At 45.5% G+C, this 20,433-nt stretch overlaps 3 protein-coding genes across 10 annotated transcripts in view; 1 reads left to right on the top strand and 2 right to left on the bottom strand.

Annotated features, from left to right (window-relative positions):
- Nucleotides 1-3,847, bottom strand: part of LOC144478702 (uncharacterized) — a 33,803-nt gene extending 29,956 nt beyond the window's left edge. The window contains exon 1 of one of the 2 annotated variants that reach the window (XM_078196857.1): nt 3,502-3,847. The gene's annotated coding sequence lies outside the window, so the exon portion shown is untranslated. Of the gene's footprint in view, nt 1-2,025; nt 2,165-3,501 lie in introns of those variants that run through there. The other variant, XM_078196858.1, reaches the window with a different exon arrangement.
- A 3,852-nt stretch (nt 3,848-7,699) lies between these two features.
- LOC144467803 (uncharacterized) lies at nt 7,700-14,391 on the top strand. Of its 6 annotated transcripts, none has more exons than XR_013493724.1 (8): nt 7,700-7,916; nt 8,699-8,806; nt 9,024-9,233; nt 10,496-11,023; nt 11,906-11,975; nt 12,161-12,327; nt 13,907-14,134; nt 14,214-14,391. XR_013493724.1 is itself a non-coding variant. In XM_078176756.1 (8 exons), exons 1-8 carry the CDS (start codon nt 7,890-7,892, stop codon nt 14,239-14,241), a joined length of 1,350 nt encoding a protein of 449 aa, XP_078032882.1. In that variant the 5' UTR covers nt 7,701-7,889; the 3' UTR covers nt 14,242-14,391. The 6 variants fall into 6 exon arrangements, 4 of the variants coding, with proteins under 4 accessions (XP_078032882.1, XP_078032879.1, XP_078032881.1 ...); XR_013493723.1 differs by having other exon boundaries at nt 14,196-14,391; XM_078176756.1 differs by having other exon boundaries at nt 7,701-7,916; nt 12,161-12,323; nt 14,226-14,391.
- A 239-nt stretch (nt 14,392-14,630) lies between these two features.
- On the bottom strand, nt 14,631-20,391 carry Cart (Carcinine transporter). Of its 2 annotated transcripts, none has more exons than XM_078176752.1 (11): nt 20,253-20,391; nt 19,587-19,808; nt 18,634-18,807; nt 18,455-18,558; nt 17,890-18,044; nt 17,627-17,795; nt 17,306-17,554; nt 16,743-16,957; nt 15,979-16,160; nt 15,743-15,921; nt 14,631-15,025 (listed from the first exon to the last, which is right to left on the bottom strand). In XM_078176752.1, the coding sequence occupies exons 1-11, from the start codon at nt 20,322-20,324 to the stop codon at nt 14,809-14,811; spliced, it is 1,938 nt and encodes a 645-aa protein (XP_078032878.1). In that variant the 5' UTR covers nt 20,325-20,391; the 3' UTR covers nt 14,631-14,808. The 2 variants fall into 2 exon arrangements, 1 of the variants encoding a protein (XP_078032878.1); XR_013493722.1 differs by having other exon boundaries at nt 14,887-15,025; nt 15,658-15,921.
- Nucleotides 20,392-20,433: the final 42 nt, after the last annotated feature.

Below are 20,433 nucleotides of genomic sequence, written 5' to 3'. Positions count from 1 at the left end.
CGAGGAGTTCCCTGTATATATATAGAGAGAAACATGCGATTTCGGATGTATTAAATACTAGCGCACAAGAATTATGTTTACATTTTTCAGTGTTTCGTGAGCATGATCAGAGTTATTTTGTTTAATTCATGCCCCGTGCCATGGCATATCGTTAGAAATTAAAAAGATTGTTCTAACTTTTAAGAAGCAATAATTGTCTATTGTTTAACTGCTTTAGTGCTAAGTTGAAATATCTAATTTTTATATCAATATTATACATGGATTGTAAATTTGATGCAATTCTGACAGAAATTAATCGATCGAATACAAAATAGCAAAAATAATAGAGTTTTAAAAAAATTATTATTTGCTGCTAAATGAAATGATTAAAGGAAGAATAAAATGTCTATGTAACTCTGCACCTTGAAATTAATTAAGCAATCTTCAAATTACATCCACGTTACAAAACGAGCAAAAACTATCGTTGATCAAATTTTACATAAATACGATAAATTAAACAGCGTGACTCCATCGCGTGCCGGCTAATTATTCGACGAATTAAATTGCAACAAAAACTGACGCAGAGATCAAGGAAGACCAAAGTGCAACGTAGGAAGAAGAAGAATAGCAAGGCCATTAGTGTTGTCTCATCACATGCATAAACAATAATTCCGATCAATTAGAGGGTACCAGGAATGACAAATGACTTCATGCTCAAATGAATTCATGTTCGAACGAAATCTTCTTCGGATAAATTGTAATCTGGAAGGCTTTTATTCGCACGAATATTTGTTCGATAACGTCGAATTACATTCGCTAATCTTTATCTCTTGAACGTCATCCGAATAAAATTTCGCTCGACTATCACGTGGACACCGAAGAATGAAACACTTAACCCCTTGCACTATGATTTCTTTTACATTGCGTTGAGTAGAGATTATCAATATTTTCTTTCAATAGTTATAGTAATAGTAACAATTATTAATAGTTCTTAATATTCTCCTTAATACGACCAAATCATTTTTATTTCTTGTATTGTCTTTATTTACTTTCATTTCCTTTACTTTGATAACAGAAGACTGAAATCTGGATTCGATTCGAAATAAATTAATAATATTCATATCTCGTATATCATGCATGAAATCTTTCTGACTTGTTATTACAGCGCGAGGAGTTAAAACAGAGAGCTCCGAGTCTGGTCTCGACTAGTCTGGCGTCTTCGTCTCCGGTCAATACCACTGAAAATGTTAAACCACCGGCTCGGTCAACAGTGTAGAATGACAGCGCGAAGAAGACGAGGACGAGCGGCACGCCGCGCGGTTTTCGCGGTATCGAAAACAAGCCGGATGCAGTAGAGGCGGCAGATGATGCCGCGGAACCTGATTCACAAGTGCATGTGCGCATTGCACGGCGTAGATGGACGAGCCTTCGCCGACTGTGGTGAATCGGGGAGACACCCATCCGCGCTGCCTCTAGATAAAAACCGATTGAGAGTATCTCTGCCGACCAGTGTCAGACGTTCCCCGACAAATCGCCGCTGCATGCAGCCCGCGCCGATCACAATTAACGAGCGACCCATTCACGCGGCTTATCGCGCCGCTCCTGCGGGCCGCGATCGAAATTATTTCTCGAGATCTGTAGATATTCGGACGGGGACGGAGATTACGTCTTTCGATTGCCTGCAATAGGATCTAGATCGGCCGGGGAGCTCAGTTCTCTCTTCTCTTAAAGATTTGCACAGATTTCGTGACCGATTCGCAATCTCATCGCGTGAAGTGCTCTCGATCGGTTCTCGCCTCGCTAATTACTTGTCGATATGTCAAAAGTAATTGCACAGATAAGAGCGGGGATGTTAAAAGACTTCTCGCAGCTCGCGGCTCGCGGATTCGTTGTACGCGTTCGCGATGCTCGGTGATACGGCAACGGGTTCCGCGAACTCGTCTCACCGCGGATTCTTGATACGAGATCGCTCGAACCTGTTATTCCGCGTTATCGCATCGATCTTTTTCGTCCGCGATAGTTAAGCAATTTATTCGAGCGTCTCACCTTCGTTACGCGCACTATTGTTTTTCAATGATCGGCGTGCGTAGTCGCGCGGTGATCATGTCCGAATGGACTTTTAAACTCGATGCGCGTCGAATAATTAACACGTCCGTTGTTTTGATGTCCCGCCGCGGAGGAGCACGATTACTTAGTATGTACCAGGCTGCACTAAAAATACACGTCAACCGTCCGTCGTCGCCGCCCAGCGGCTGGGCTGCAGCACGGCGTTCGTTCCCGTCTTGCAAACACCGTGCAATTAAACGAGTTACACAAGAACTAACATTGTTGCGGCAACCGAATCGCGGACGTCGCGAATTACGAAAATTTACTCCAACAAGAGGCCACTGACGCAATCTCTCCCCATCCAATCAAAACAAACTTCTTCAGCGAGACCGATAAAATATTGCTGCGATCACCGGTGCATTCTGCAATTATCGCCTCGGCTCACCTTCGTCGTCAATCACACATGTACGCATCGCGACGCGATCGAAACGCGAGTGGAAAAACTGTGCTCGTTTCTTTTGAACGAACGGATCTGTCTACTGACTTTTCTCCAGACATATTTGCATCCGTCGTTCGTCATTTTTACAGAGAGGAATTATATTTCGAAGACAAATTTTATGTACACTACGCGAGTCCAAACACATGAATCATCGGAAATGCTATAGTATCTTTTGTGTACTCGAAGCACACATTTCCGAGGAACTAATATTTTTCCAAGTTTTATAGCTTGGCGAAAGAGGAGTGCCATAATGAGGGGACACTAATCGAGGCTGTAGCGTAAACGCGTAAAAACGATAACGACTTTTGTAACCATTAAGAATCTTATTATTAAATGTTTTCTAGCAGCTTCTTGATCTCGAGCATCTGGTACGAGAATAAATGAAATGAACACTATTATATGGATGCAGAACCTGTTCACATCGCGTAAAGTCTGTCTCGATTTTTATATTTCCAGTATTCAACAGTGCCCATATGGAACGAACATAAAACCGAGCAACCACTATCACGGATGCAGAACCTGTTCGCGATGCAGTCGGAGCGGGTAATAAATACCAGAATAAACGCGTAAAATAAATACCGATTTTTCTAATTGCAAAGAGCCACGTCTTTCCACGAAATGTTTGAAAACTCGCATAATGAGCGTAAAATCAAGTAAATACCACGGGGATGCAGAGAGCCTGTCCACGTTGATCGTAGCACGATTACAATACGGGACTATGGCATACCGAACGAGCGGCTCTCGCAGCCGATTCAATTCTAGCATCTCTAGCAGCAGAAAGGACCAGGCCATCCCCAAATTTTCCGCAGCAATTTGCATTTAAATACGAAGCGAGGGACGGCGTATAAGTCGGCGAAATTTCATTCTTCCCGATCGATCCCCGCTCATGAATAACCTGTTGCACACGGGGCATCCCGAAGGGACCCGACCGGGACCGGTCTAGGAAAATGCTCTCGCGTAACGAGGAGAAAGTTTACCTGCGCGTCGGCTGTCAACCTGCAGCCTCCTGGATTCGGTTCCCTCGGTTTGCACTGGTCCCAACCGAAATCAAGTCGAGGGGGAGATCCTGAGTGTCCTGCGGCGAGTTTTCGAAAAATGGCACTAAGAGAGAGAGAGAGAGAGGGAGAGAGATCTTTGGTACCGGAGACGTTGACCTCGGTCCACCGTGACTTAGCCGTTTGTTGTCGTTCGGAGAGATCGGTAGGCGACCGGCACGGTGTGGGCTCTGCGAGAACACTGAGAGACCGACTCAACACCGTGGATGGGAAACTGTGTGCGACTACCACGGCTCTTTTCAGTGACAGACTACGGGATACTCCGGCGAACCAGTCAAACTTCTACTACGCCGTGCCATTCCCCTTCCCCAACGTTCGCCGAGCCGACCGAACGGGTCGCTCGGGTATGAGAGGCGTGCACTTTGTAATCCTCTCGCGGGACAAAGAATTTTACAATACCGAGCGATATGGGAATATTTCACCAAATACCACCACCACTCTATGTGGTTCGTCGATACGGTGACGAGCCCGCTAGGCGGGGTGGGGCGACGCGCGGTTCTGTCAAAATCGAAGAACTTTTATGATAAGAACGAGATAAAGCGATGATTTGCTCGTTTCAGTAAAAGCTGACGTATCGCGGAGTAATGCAAAATAAGGAGGAAGTGGTACAGGCATTTCTTAGACTCGGAGGTTACGGCGATCTTGAAGCATCGAGGAATCTTGATTTATGAAATACCTTGTACAGTTGGGTGTCTTGTTTATGATAGTCTCTATATTTTCCAGTTCGTTTGCAATGCTCTAACCGTGACTTAAAAATTAATTGCCGTTTTATCACGATTCTATGAAAGGTCCTTGGAGTTTTACAGAACTTCGTTTTTTGGAAAGGTTTCGTGATCGTTGGGGGTAGATTTTTATTCGGATGAAGGATGAAACATGAGAATAAAGAATAAAAGAATAAAATTTGATTTAAAAGGGTATTGGCTAAATATTAAATCGAGTATAGTTTTATTCGATTAAACAACAAATCTAATATCATTTTCTTCGAATAAACATCACATCAAATATGATTTTATTCGAATAAAGACCAAATCGAATATATTATTTCAATAATAGTTCATTCGGAAATAATTGCATTTAAATGAAAAATGAATTCGTACAGAGATTCAAAGTTGATTCGAATAAAAATGATAAGCAACCAGCTGTGGTTGACGGAGTACAAAACGGAATGACTTGTCAAACCATCCTGCCGATATGAAAGCAGTCGACGTATTAACTCCGAAAATCAAAGTATCTTCTCTATCGAAATATATTATCTAATCGTTATATTATTTTGATACATTATCGCTTAGTAGAAGAAAACTTGAATGAAATATATAGATAGTAGAATGTTTTGATAACAAGATATTACAAAGCTAAAGCTTCAGGTAAAACAATTTCTATTCTAATTAAATTTATAAAAGCGAAACTGAAAAGTTGAAATTCGCCGTAGTAATTGCTTTAACCCTCCGCAGATGAATTGTTTTCGATTATCGCACGAGATCAGAGTTATATTGACTCAAAATATAGCTTTAATTCTCTAGTCTTCGTATAAAATGTGTTTTCGCTCACCGATGAAAATGACCCTGTATTTTTTCCATGTTCTCTTACCCTCTTTTACTGACTAATATTCTAGAACTCGGACAGGAAAATTGGAGAACGTGAATTTTTCATTTTTCTTTTTGTAGTTCCAAGCGACAGCCAATTCAAAGCTACATTTTAATCATAGTCCTTCCATCGACTAAAAAACTATTCAACCATTGGTTCCAGTTTTGAGAAAGTTGCGGTCCCCGTCAACCGGGCCGTGATTTTTATTTCCGGTTCATGTCCACCGAGGAAACCAGAATTCCAGCAGATCGGCGAACGATCGACGCCGCGCCGATCGCAGCCCGAGGAGAGAACTTAATAGCCGCAGTTGCAAGTTATGTAATTGAATCGTGCGGATTTCGTTCCTCGGATTACATAATCGATATAATGTCTGCGTCTCGGCTGTCGACTCGGTCGCGAAGAAAGGCAGTTATCCCCGACGGAGGCGTCGCCGGGGGTATCCGCGTCGACCGTTTCGAACAATAATCGAGGTCAGCCGAAGGAAACCTCCGCCCTCTCGGCAGCCGACCACGGAATCTCTGTGTCCCGACGGGGAGACGCGGAACGCGCGACGACGGTGGTTATCGTTCGTCGACAAGACGATGCACCCCGACGACAGCGACGAACCACGGCCAGCTGATCGTCTACGAAGGAAGTTCGATCCTCGATTAAACCCCGCCGACCATTGCCGTGACCCGATGACGCAAGCTAATTCCAGATGCACAAAAAAAACGCACACATCCGACGCTATGAAAGTCAAGCGCAAACTGCTTGGGAAATCTTGCAAATTAACAGATAGACCGTGTTTCCAATGAACAACGTTTACATAAACAACGTTTATCGTTGCTTTTAATTAACTGTCGAGCGTGGCGAGTGGAACTTTTCCTTGAGGAACGAACAATTGCTTTTATGCGCTGTGGTCAGCATTGATATTAATATAACATATTAAATATATTATTATAAAATATAATAAAAATACTATAATGTATCATTACATGTATTAAAACTGAATTAATATAAATAGATAAAATGATCAGAGCGCGTACAAAGAGATTTAAAAATGCATTTCTCCAATGTTCATTTCATCGTTCAGACAAATGAGTTAAAAAATTAGTTTGAAAAATATATCAGGTGTTGAAAAATTACTTTTAGTCACTGCGTTCGCCTATAGACCATTGACCTATTTTTTAAATTGGACTCTGAGATGTTGAACGATTAATTCAAGATTTTTCCACTGATTTGTCATCAATCGGAGGTGTAATCGTAAGGAGAAATAGTAAGATAATGGACGATAAGCGGGTATTATTCCCCGTCGTTAATTAAAACGGTAATCATTCTTTCGCCGCGTTTCAGAAACTATAAAAACGCGATTAATGATTTATGCGCGGCGTCGTTGCAGTTTGACAAGCCTCTGACATTTATGTCGCTGCGTTCTCATTACGAAAACGTGCAATTACCGCTGCGACAATGATATCTTTGTCCGCGTATCTTCGCGCAAAAGAAACATATTCTACTTGAATAAACAAACAAGAGTATAGGATAAAAATTATTCTAGAAAGTTCCACGGATATTTCACCCCTCACCTACGGCTCACCGATCCAATGTCTCATTAACGAAGACGCGAGAGGCCGAGATCAATTTGCCTAACAGATCCAGCGACAGAATATTTTTCCGCAGTCTCCGAGCGCGTTCGCTCGTTTCTCGTCGCCGTGGCGAGATTCGTGGCTAGGGCTCGGCGACGACTATTTTTGGTGGGAAAGCGGATAGGTTGGAACCTGGAGAAACGATTGCACTTTCGACTGGTCGCAGTCTCGATCGAGCTAGGATCGAGCGTGCACCGTTTCCTCCCGTTTTCCATCGCGGTACGCATTTAACTCGAACGACTGCGCTCGGCACGTTGCCGAGTCGTCGTTGCGTCGGCGCGCCGTCATCGACGCCGACTCCGACGACCTCCGTTTCGTCCAGGACCGTACGAAGAACCGTGAATTTCTTATTTGAAACATTTCCAGCTCGGGCTTGCTTAACCGTTGTAACAAACATATATATCGAAGTACAATGCTTTCAAGATTTTACCTCAATTTTCTACAGAACCAACTACCCCTTTGGCGTCTTTCGATCTAACCTGGTCTCCGAGAGACAGTAAGTCGATGCAACCCCTTTTTACCGAGATGAAATAATAATTACGCGTGCAACGGCTCCGCTCTGCTCCCGTCGTTGCATAATAAGGATGCGCAGCGGTTTATAAATAGGACGGTTCACCGTTAAAGATAAGATGGTCATCTGTCGCGCAGATGATTAGAGCGTAATCGGCCAATGCGAGGCCCTACGCGATCCAATCAACTCTGATCCCATCCACTGAACAGAGGACGATCGCAGCGGTGGTTTTTTCGACACTTTGTCCGAAATCGTCGTGCAATCACGATTGCGAGATTCGATTGGGCAACGCGAAACGGCGAAGGAGCGTTGCGGTAGCTCGGCAGAAATTTGTTGATCGTTGTCGTCGTCGTGAGCGCCCCTAGCGGGTGCAGCCCTGCGCGGAGGGTTACTACGCCGCCATGTCGACGTCCACCCCTATAGTCGGTGCACGCCGCAACCCCCGATACGTTCCCAGTTGACCGTGAATAGAGAACGGGACGGATTTCGCGGAGGCAAAACACAAGGCCCGGTGAGAGAAAATATTTCGGAGCCGTTGTGCCGGTGATACCGTCGCGGCCTGGTCGCACTCGCGAGGAGTACCCGGGCTATGAATGAAGACCCAACCCTTTCATCTCGAGGTAATTAACGGGGAACGGTTTTGACGGGTGGCTGAGTGTGGTCAACCGATGCGCCAGAATGGTCATCTTTCGTCACGTCGCCGGGATTGCGTCATTGCGAATCAATTTTTTCTTGGCCCCGTCGAGATCGGACGGACGTCGAACGATCGATTTATCAGGGAGCCCCCCGTGAGAGCTGCGGAACGATGACGAAAGTAATCCGAGTGCGTGAATATACATTCTCTCTCTCTCTCTTTCTCTTTCTTTCTTTCTATCTACCTATCAATCTTTCTCTCTCTCTCTATCTCTCCTTCTTTCTATCATCTTTTTTGAATTAATTCTCTCTCGACACCGTTGTTGTCCACCTTCGAACAAACGTGGTCCGTGTGCCGTTCGCATAATCAGCAATCTCGCGTGCACGACACCGTGATGCCCGTGGATCGCGGCGAGAAACCCGGTCGCGACACGACCGTAAGACGTCACGCGAAATCTAGGACAATAGATTCCGAACGACGCATTTACGGGACCGGACGACGTCTCTCCACGGCTTGCGACGAACGTGCGTGTTGCCACGGGCACGAAAGTCTCTCTCTCTCTCTCTCTCTCTTTTTTTTTCCACCTCGAAATCACAGAGCCGAGAGTCGATCTAAAGTCAATGGTGAAAAAAAATGCCATCGGACAGGGACGGTCATGAAACATATCATTCCTCACCCCCTCGACAAAACCATCACCACCACCACCACCACCACACCGTCGACGTGCGGCTGGCAAACTGTGTGAACGTGACTCTTTTACGTTCGTAGGTATTGATAGTGTTACTCTTGTCCGTAATCCCCTGGCCAGGACCCAGCGTCTTTAAAATATCATGCCCCCGCGATCGAGCGTCCGTGGTGAGAAGGATAGTCCAGAAGGTAACGAAGCCCAATTTATCTATTTACCTTTCTCTAGACACTCGGCCGCGTAGACAACCGCACGACCGTGCGTAAGTAGTTCTGCAGTAGAGACGCGGCCCCGTCAGACGGGCGGCGGTTAGCTTAGCGGTTTAGACGTCGGGAATTGGTTAACCATCGGGATCGCTTCCCCTCCCGCTGGCCAGACGATCGCCCTTCAGCTCTGTCGAGATTTCAGAGATGGATGCCCATCCTGAAGAAGTATCAGGTAGAGCTGCCGCTCGAGTGCCCGTTCCACGAGAGCCGAGACATTTTCCGGCCGCAGCAGAGGGCCAAACACCAGCACAGACCGTCGCAATGGACCTGCGGACTATGCGGCAAGTCGTTCTACGCGGAGAAACACCTGGATGCCCACTTCGATAACAGACACAAGAGCAACGTTAACACGGTACGCAAACCCCCCGTCGACGACGTTCCTTCGAGTCGCGGCGGTTCAGCTGATTGGTATCGTTCGATCTTAATCCGTGCAACAGAATCACGTTCTGATAACAAGATTTAACTCTTTGGTGCTAGGTAAATTGAAAACTGTCTCGCCTTTCTCTCAGTTTTATTTCTAGGATATATTTAAACTCATCTCGGAAAAACTGGAGCTATGCATAGCTACGCTGTATAGTATTTCATTAACAGTTTTTCATTCAGTTAGCAATGCTATGCATTAAAATATATAAATATGCAAAAGGAAATATATACAAATGAAAACGCATCGGTGCTGTGATTAAGATTGTTTGATTAATGCAGAAAATTTTAATCGTTCACAACGACAAATGTTCCTTCTTCTCTTGAAATTGATTATAAGTGACTATATCGTTTTCTAATTAAATCATACTGCTTGATGGTTTATGTTAATTTCGAAGCAATAGTTCGCGTAACTGAAACGAACGTTCTCTTCCATCCATTCCATTAAAATACATTGTGTGCAACGTGGGGGATTAATTTGCTTTAAATCGTGTGTGTCAAAGAGTTAAATGATGACCTGAACTTCGGACCTCGCGGTTAGTGCTTCATGGTCTGTAACAGCGGACTCGATGGTTTGTAACGTCAGACATCATGGTTTGTAACGCCTGACAGCACGGTTAGTGTCTCGTGGCCTTTAACGACAGAGTTTATGGTTGGCGCGTCGTGGTCCGTGCTTCATGGTACCTAATTTCTGGATTCATGGTTAGTGTTTCATTGTTTCCAACGACAGACTTCCTGGTTAGTGTTTCATGGTCTCTGAGGTTAGAGTCTATGGTTTTTAACGTCGGTCTTTGTGTTTAATGCTTCATGGTTTCCAACATTTGTTCTTCAAATACGCAAGAGAAGGATGTCATAGAACTATTCAGCGCAGGGGGTGAATAGTTCAAGGTGTCAATTGATTATGCTTTTCGTTTCAATTGCTGACCCAGACTCTGGACTATAACGCATTCTTCTCAGGTTATAAGAACAGGGCACTTTATTACATAAAAATCGACGCAAAATGCAATAAAGTGAAATGAGGAAGATACATTGATCTCGAAAGATACACCGTTTCCAAATCGGATTCCAAACGTGGCATGCTTCATTGCCACTATATTAACTTGTATATACATCAAGTAAAAATCTTAGGCCAGTTTTATAATTAATTAGTAAATTTAATAGCTCCGTATCTAACGATAAACATTGTCCAAGCAGGCGGAGGATGCGGTGTGCCTTGCGGACTACTGCGACATCATGCGTTGCGACGTCCTCGGTAACCGCGACTTCGAGAGCTCGTTGGTGGACGACGAGGCGGGACACCACAGCACGGACATCCAGGTGTGGAAGGAGAACACCGAGCAGCGTTCGACGTCCGTGATCGAGTGCAACCTGCGCAGCCTGTCGAGGACGTACCCGGTCGAGAAGTCCTGCACGATGTCCGGCGGCGGGGCCGTCAGAAACATCCAGCAGTACTGTCACCGCGAGGACAGCGGCGCCCTCGAGAATCACCGGCTGCCAGGCACGGCGTACTACGTGGAGATCGCCGGTCCGGACAACAAGAGCAACGCCTGCGACAACGAGGAGGAAGAAGAGGACGAGGACGACGAGGACGACGAAGAGAACCTGGTCGAAGCCGCGCTGCCAGCCGTCGACAAGAAGCAGAGGCGCAAGAGCCTGCACCTGAGGAAGCTCAAGTCCAACTGCAAGCCCGAGGAGCTGCAGAAGCTCAAGCTGCAGTGCGAAGTTAGTTTTGACAACGCCTGGAAGCACGTTGCATGCATCCGAACTCGGTTCTAGTTGCTCGAAACGGTCCCACTTGGCGCTCCGCTTATGCCAAAAATTAGTCGAAAGTGGATCAGATCCAGAACTCGATTGCAAACAGCCGAGAAACGCTGGACGCAGTTGTAGCATTACCGAGCAGCCTAGCTATCTAGACGATCCGAGCAGTGTTTGTTTGAAAAGTAACACCGCGTTATGTTCGCCTTCTGCGCTGGTTGTACAATGTCCGCCGCAGTTTCCGCGAAGACCGATCGCTGGAAATCGCGACAAGAATCTTATCGGGCGACGATAAGAACCGACGGCTAGGTGCACACGTTGAAATAGAAAAATGCTGACCCTTTAATCACGATACGACTTCCAAGTGGGACCATTTCTCTGGAATTAAATCGTTCGAACGCGGCAGTCGAGAAGATAACAATCGAGCAGAGCTGTCTTCTCTGAAAAATCACTGCATTGTTGTTGCGCATCGAACAATAGTTTCGATAATGGATGGCGTGCTTAGAGGATTTCTACGGAGCTCGGGGAACGTCCGCATGTGATCGGAGCGCAGGTACCGGTTGCTGTTCGAAGTCTTCGATTCATGTACGAACCGCTTAGTTACCTAACCCCGAGTAATAATTAGAGACTGCCTTCGTAGAAAGCGAGCAGTGTGTTCTCCAACTAGATTCGATTCGTCTGCCTCCCCAGGTAATCGATACAGGCTCCCAGTAGATAGAACGATTAGGCACGTTGTTCCCGAGTCTCTCGACGAGGTACACCGGTTATCTCGCCTCGATGCTGGCTCCTTAATTCGTTTAGGATTGCACAATCACGACGATAATTCCGTTGTCTTTCTGCCATCTACAGATACTGGTCCGCGACTGTATCGCCGGGCTTCTGACGAATCTCTCGGTGCGGGACTTTCAAGAAATCGAAGGTACGTGGCTGCATAGTAATCGATAAGGCTGCGGACACCGTGGAATCGCTGACAGGAACTCGACACGGCCGTCGCGAATCTCCAATGATTTCTGGACATTCGTCGGCGGGCAGCTTTTGTCAGCGGTTCCAAAAAATCAGCCTGGCTAGGTCGCCGCGTTATCTCGTGGTTTCTTCGGGTTCCAGGGGAGCTAAACCGCGCGATATGCTGGTACCTCAGCTGCGATAGGTACTGGGAGGACACGAAGAGGCAACAGAGGCACACACCTTGGTACCTGCTCACTATTTTTCTGACTATTCTGTCCACGTCGATTTATGCATGCTACTATGTCATCTGGGTCCAGTTCAAGTACGTACGTCGAATCCAAATTACGTATTTCTCATCCTTTCGAAGCATGCGCCCATTAACAGGCTAAACGGTGATCCGACGAACATCATGTTACCGCGAGTTATTAGATCAGACGTTTCTCGAGCGAATCGTGTCACAATTTATTCAGAAATAGCGCTGCAACGCGAAAGAATCGTACGCTGCAATTGATGCACGCGTTTAGCGAACGCATTCCCGGCGTTTTATCTGCATTCTATATTTACCGAAGTGCAGCGATAAGAGATATTGTTTTGCCTAACTAGTGCCAACGGTTCGAGAACGTTCCGTCGCGTTTGGAACGATCGCAGCTTGTTTTCTGTTTCGCCGAAGGTCTCCTATGACGGCGCCCACGCGTATTTTATTTTTGAAGTCGCCGAGGTAATCGATCTTGTTCTTAAGTCCTCTGAGAGAAGAAACACGTCAGATAAGATCGCGCGTTCGTAAACATCGCCGAAATCTTTTGACATACTTCGAATTGTGGACAAACACATCGCCTCGGATACTGACGCGCGATATCAAGATATCGAAAGGTATTCGCGTTGCCGAGAAGTGTCGTGTCATTTATCAGCGAGGAACGATGCAACTCGGCACACTCGAGCATGCACCGTATAGTATAGAAACTGATAAACGACGATACGAAAAATAGACACGTTGTTCAGCGACAACTTCTAGGTGACAATTGAAAATCATTATTGTGTCGGCGCTAGCGCACATATGACGATAAGCTCATTAATTATTATGCTAAGAGGGGCCGCGTTTCTATCATTAATGCGACACAAATCCAAAATGAAGGATATCCAGTTCGATACGATTTATGGTTCGCACGCGTTCATTTAGACATGTATGTTCGCTCTGCTTCGATTTACAATTTAATGCACCGACCTTCGATATTACGAATTCAAGCGGTCGTAAACAATTTCTCTAATCGATTCGTTGCACCCGAAAGTTCAAAGTCTACGTTCCGCGGGTCACCTAAAATTGGAGCTGCAACGCGCGCAACGTTATTCCGCCAGAATCGTTGCGGGACGATTGATAAAAATACAACGCGATGGGTGTAGCCAATAGATCGTTGACGATGCTGCTAATTCGCCGAGATCCGTCGGTTCCAGCAACCGCGAGAATCGGGGTATCGGGAACTTAAAGTTCTAAATGTCTCGGAAGCCTTGAGAGTATTGACGTTCTACGTAGAGACGTGCTGTAGTTAGGACTGTAATATTGATGATGGTTTACAACACTGTGTATCTATCTTACCAATGTCCTCCCAGTCAGTCGAACATCGGCGTATGCACATTTCGTTGCTGAATTACATCGCTTAAAAAATTCGCTAACGAATTAACAGAACTCTCGGTTGTATTTCGCGTTTCGTTTCTCGAACGCGAACGCGGCGGTTCGATTAGCATGGCCAATGCCAAGAGCCAGCTTAATCAAAGTGATAAAAAAAAACTTTGCGTAGACTTTTTACCAGACTTGTAAAATACCTATTGTACAAGGTTCCTCCTAGGTTAGCGCGATAAAAGTTCGCGCACGCGATGCAAGTTGACAAAAGAAAGGCCTGATGTTTCCAGCTCCGACGAGGACAGGCTGGACGGAACCGGAAGTCTGGACTATCACGACGGAGATCTAGCTGCCGCGTCGTCGTTGCACGATCCGAGTGGTCCTGGGGAGGGTAGGTCGAGCGACAGGAGAAAATGTGATCCCGGGGATGAGAAGCTGCCTGGCTCGAGCGAGGACATGCCCGACCATTACATTTACGTATCCTACCCGCCCGAGCTAAAGCGGCGATTACTGGAGAGGTAACTAGACCGAGACAATACAGACTAAATCGGCGGATGACCGTTCACCGAAATCGTACAGTGATCCACCTGCTTACAGCTGCTACAACAGAACCACTCGACTCTGAAACGGGCCCGAGACGCGACCGGGAAAACACGGCCGGCATCTCGATCCAGGGCAGGACGACGGCTCCCTGATCTCCCTTCTGATTTTTCCTCCCCCCGAATCTTCGTGTTTTCTATACCAACTGTGGGAATAAATTGTAAGGTGTACACAAGCTGTTCGCCGCTTCTTTAATCCCTCCTGCCCTCCGCCTAATCTACGTCAAACTATATTCGTCTGTAACCCTTGAACTATCTAAATGCGGGGAATGCAATGTGCACGCAAATGCTATGACGATACTCGAGGTTATTTATAACGATTTACAACTTCGCGACTTCATCGCGAATTTTTAGATCTCTTACGTAGAGCGTAATCATCCAAACGAGTGACAATGTACAGAAACAATGCTGTTCGACAATGAAAATGTGCAACGAACGTATAGAAGGATACGAAGAAAGTATTTTTGTGCTAGCTACACTTTGTGCTAGTCTCGCTATGTGGAGTCGTTTTGGTCCGAGGAACAAGGTAAACTACAGGCAATAAACGATCACCAAGCTATCGTTCTCTCAATTTTATTTGAACCACGAAGACTCTAGAACCAGTAAGTCATCTTAATGGACCCGTCAGAGTCCCGCTGCGTTTCCATCATGCTAGATTGGCGAACCAATCGGCGCACACTCGCGTTGCTCGGTCTCTGTTGCTCTTCTAGCAGCCTCTGGGGAATGGCGATCGGCGGTTCAGGCACCTCGTGCATCTCCACCGTCTCTCTGGCTGATAGATCCTCGTAGGAGGCTGCTGCGGACGAGGGTCTAAAAAATAGGATGGCTATGTACAACCCTGGACTCGATAGACACGTTTAAACTACTCGAGTAATTCGAATGGTCAAGATCTGTCGACCTAATAAGAGCACAGAATACATTCGCAATTTCTACGGTACTAAATCTAGAGCGAACCGCCACTTGGATAGTAGGAGATAGCACGCACTTCATTACGTTTTCACATCAGTTCCATTGAGTTTAGATCATAGTTCTAGAACACCAGGAGACCCTATATTGTTATTCCACTGGTTCTTGAAAACGCATAGCTCTAGCGTAATAGGAGATTACAGGAGATCGTATGATTATGGATGAAACCTAGGTCTGGAGTACCTGGAGATCATGCGGAGGCTTTATACCACAATTGTACGAAAGTTATGGCAAGCTCTATTTACTGGTCTTGGGAAATGAGCATTGGTCTAGAGTAGTAGGAGATCAAGGAGGCTTTGTGGCAATTCCATAAACTTTAGAGAATCGGTCCAGAGCAATTAGAGTATCATAATGGAACTTTAGGGCGCCACTAATTCTACTAGGTCTGGATCATTGTTCCAAAATAATATTAAGCTTCATTTATTTTATCTAACTACTCTGCAGAATTGGAAGGGAGCTACCGGTGGTCTAACTACCTTACATATGGAGACAAGGCTGCACAGGGTGCTGTAGGGTGAGATCTACCATGAGACTGATTGATCGACAACTCAGGGCTCGTACTTTATTGGAACGCAACGGATGCAATCGGCACAGGTCCAATCTTTTCCAAACAGCTCGCCCTCCTCTACTGTCTGGGGCAGCCGATGATGCAGCGTCTCGGGCAATCGCAGACCAGACAGTCCACCGATCACCGAGACGCATCCCAGTATCACGAGGGGCAAGACCAAGTTCTCCTTACCCTGTAATGACGCAAATGACGTCCGGCCCCGAGATAAAGCTTATTTACGATCACTCACCAGATAAGTAACAAAAGGAATGATGATAAGTCCGAGACCGCTGATGTATGCCGAGAAACCGATCGCTACGCCGCGCAGTTGCGTGGGGTAAAGTTCACCGGCGAACGGATATATTATTAGGAAGGAGGCCGATATCGCAGATTTCGACAGCAGGAACAGAATCAGCGTCACTACTACAGCGTCTGCAAACATTTACAGTCATCTAATCCCCGCAGAAAGCTTGACAATGCTTATGATATTTTTCCATTATTATTAGACCGCGGATCTTTATACAGAATAAAAATATAAGTTATCGCTAAACTTATCAATTTATAAAAATTACAAGACTGAATTTATTTAGACATTTTGCCGTTTTTTTTTTAATTATAATGTATGATTGCATTGAACAAATTATTTTCTACAAAGTCTTCAAAACTTTATAAATTCTAAAATATAAAATATAGTGATAAACCTTTGCGAATAATTCTAATAAATTGAGGGGAACGTAGAAACGTTCTTGAATTGTTTTACTATCTCTACAGTTTCATACTTTTCTGGTCGTGTTACTCATCATTTTTATAACCAATTTGAACGATTCTAATTTTCCTGAAAGATCCACAGTCTAATTATTATACAATGCAGTAGCTCCAAAAAGTCTCTAAATTTTTAACAAATAGTTGATATTTGAATTCGTGTAATTTAGTAAAAACAAGCCGCGCTACAATAAATCTAGAATCATTTTGGAGCATTTTGGACTCATTACGGATTAAGGGAAGTCAAGGTACCGGACGAGAGGAGAACTGTGGCGATACAAGAGACCCCGGCGACGACCATGCAGAGGCATAGGGGCCATCGGCGTCCCCATCGGTCCATCACCACCCAGCAGGCCATGTAGCTGGGAATTTCCGCGAGGGACGAAAAGAAGAAGCTGAGATGTTCCTCGTTCCCCAGCGCGGGCCCGTAATAAGAGAGTCCAACGTACACCATATTATTGGCGAACCTGGGGACCAAGAACCGCGTCAATCGAGCATACTTCTTATTTACTACGGCTTCAATCTGCTGTTGAACTTTGGATAAACTCCGTGACAAGGCAATCTAACGCGAACGTAAACAGAGTCGGGATTTGATGGAGTGGCTGTGTCATCAATTTCTTGATCAAGTTCATACTCCGGTTCCAGTCATCAATACTTCATTGGATCGAAGTTCAAGAAATTGCGTCGAGCCGGCTCCCTCGATAATAGAGCGTGTCAAATCGTTCTAATCGCGCGCCTGCGCTGATAAAATGATACCACGGCGTGACTCTCTACGTCGCCTTAGACTAGCCGAGCAGAACTGGACTTTGATTTACCAATTCAGGGTAATTAGACAGGTCTTTAGACGCATGTTCGGGGTCTTGAAGAGCGAGAGGACACCTGGACCGCTGCGAAGTCGCTCCTCCTCGCTCTTGGACCGCGACATCATCATCCTCTGACGAAGTTTCTGGGTGAACGAGGCGGGCAGCTCTTTCCCGTTGACCTTGGCCAGCGTCTCGAGGATGGCGTTCGCTTCTACTAGACGACCTTTCGCCAGCAGCCATCTCGGCGACTCCGGCAGGAACCTGCAATGATCTTGGACGTTTGAAAATGACGTCGTGCGACCCGGGGTTCATCGATAGTCTGCTGCCGCTTACCACCAGTAGAGGATGTACATGAGGAAAGGCGCGCTGGTGGTTATGGCTAACGTTCGCCAGTCTCTTATCAAATAGGTCAGGCCGGCTAGCATACACAAACCCATTGTGTAGAAGCTGCAGGTCATCACCGTCACGAACGACCGATAGTTCGGCCCGACCAGTTCCAGAGCTGCCGCGAGAAATTAGAAAAGAGTTCGATAAAACTGGTCCGCGATAACGGCGGGTTATGTGACTTTCGCTCGTTTATCAATGGCTAGACTTACATATGATGAAGGGTATCTGATAAATGGCCGGTATGGTCAGGCCCACGACCACACGCGTTGCCGCCCATGTCCAGAAGCTGTTCGATAACGACGTCAGAAAGCCACCTGTGATCAGAGTCGCCAGACAGGTGAAGAAGGACAGCCTCCTTCCGATTCTAGTCAACAAAACGCAACAAATCTGTGAGACGTGGCTCTCGTTTTCATCAAAACACGATCAATCTTATGTTATCATCTTTACATTGTTCCGTATACACCTGGGAGAAAATATTTGTACTTTATCAGTACTTAAAGATACTGATTCTAAAGAATTATTGGTACTATCTAAATTTTTTAAGTATTATTTCATGTGTTTAAATTTCCATTAATTATCTGCAATTCTATCTTTTACGATTCATATTTACGAGAAAATAAATCGCACGCTGTTGTGAAAAATAAGCTTATTTTAGCATTTATTTGCTTTTAACGATGTATCTGAAATGTAAACACGAACGTCGAGATACAGTCGCAGTTAGTTCGTCGACGAAATTCCGTATTACTATATAATATACAAGACAAAAAGTATTACCTGTCATTCAGAGAGCCGAACAGATAAACACCTATAGGACCACCTGTGTTCAAGGCAACCAGACCGATCGTTGGGTAGATGGCATGATTGCAGACCAGATCAAACTGCAAATTCAACAGGAAAATTATCAAGAATGACTAAATTAATAATGGTGAATTATTTTAAAAATAGGAACGTACGTCTATCACAATGGAGGACGTTATCTCCGACATGTCGTACTCCCAGCCATGATCGCAGGGGACTACCGGCCACGACGAGTTCGGCAACGACGGCGGCTCCGTCGCGATCGACATGTTTTCCTTTGTCCAATCGATATCGTATCGTGTACATTGGCTGTAGGTTTCGTTGTCGTCCTAATCACCAAAACGATTGTTACAACATGGCGATGGAAGAAAAAGATGTTATACACGGCTAGAAACTAAAGCGATACTCTACCAACAAGAGGGTATCAACACGCTCAAAATTCTCCACAGGGCGTATCAAACATGGGACACAATCGCTCACAAAGCATGACGGGTATAGGCAGGGGGATGCACTTCATCTGGGAAAGTTCGTCTCCGATACCGATCTAGCGCCTAAAAAGCATACAGGGTTGAACTGGTACAATCGTCTATCTGCAGGTTTGTTATAGTCGTTTCAAATTGCCGGAATGTCTACGCCACCCTAATTAGTTCGAAGATCATTTTCGAAGTCAAATACTCGGATTTCGGGAGTATTTCCTAGCTGGGAGGTTATAATAAAACTACACACCGCGAGTAAGCTATGAGACACCCCTGAGTTTCTATAATATTTTTAAAAATATATATATTATAAATATTATATCTAATATATGAATATTAATATTTAATATATGAATATACTATAAATTATAAACCTATCTTACAGAACGAAATCTAAGGATTAGTAAAACACAAAAAAGAACTTAGCGTCGATTTTTTGCAAAAGCTGACCCGATCTTACTATTTTACAACCGTCTAACCTTTTAATATATTATTACAGAAGAAATACTTCGCACATATTCGTACATAAAAACTATACACGTCCATGGTCTTAAGAAGCACTAGAAATTCAGGGGTGCAGTTTCGCAGTGTACCAGGGACAGGATTAGGGAGTTTCGATCATTTCATTGCACCTGACTAGTCGGAATCGCGAGTCTTCTTCTACGGGAGACGTCTAGGTTCTCCAATCCCGGTACCCGGCACCAATGGGGCGGCGTATTGGCCATGAACAGCTGGTTGAACGCGCAAAATCCGCACGGCAGGCAAGCCGGTAGACACACGAGCCAGAGAAGCTTCTTCTGATAGAGGCCGAACTCGCCGACGATCGGCAGGAGGTCGTCGAGATCGAAACCATCCTACAACGGCGAGAATCCTGCCTCTTAACGCGCCCAACGCAAAATCAATTCCGCGAGTCTCATCCCTCGGATTGTTATGCACTGATAATACGACTCAACGATATCAACGCGATCCATCAAGGCCCCTATCCATTCCGAAAAACAGCTTACGAATCTCTGGACAAACAACTTATGATGCATCAAGGTGTCATTCGGGATTATCTATGTCGTTGCATCAGCAAAATGGCTGACGCTTCTGTTACTTTAAAATGAACACTTCGATGATTCGAATATAAGCACGATATGAAATTTCGCGTACCGGTGAATGGATGTTTGTTATATCTTCGCGAGGCTGACTTTAAGGGATCGTACCTCAGTTTCAAGAGGGAACGATAAGATCTGTCGCGGTCTAACCAAATCGAGGGGCTAATTTTCTGAGCGGTTCCGCGAGCTGGGACAACTTACTTCATCGTCGGCGTTGGTCGTTTGCTTGTTACTGGCGGGCTCGGCGGATTGATAATCATCGAGATGCTCCATTCTGGTGCACTTCGGCCCACGTACACGCTACCGAAACGTCGGCGATACCTTAGAAACGCGTTACGTGACGTGCATTAGCTCCCTTCCGTGAACGGTTCGACCGGTGTAC

Source organism: Augochlora pura, chromosome 3, assembly GCF_028453695.1.
Source record: "Augochlora pura isolate Apur16 chromosome 3, APUR_v2.2.1, whole genome shotgun sequence".
In the NCBI taxonomy this organism is placed as follows: Eukaryota; Metazoa; Arthropoda; class Insecta; order Hymenoptera; family Halictidae; genus Augochlora; species Augochlora pura.
Note: the sequence above shows the minus strand (reverse complement) of the source record. Positions and strands in the feature narration are given on the sequence as shown.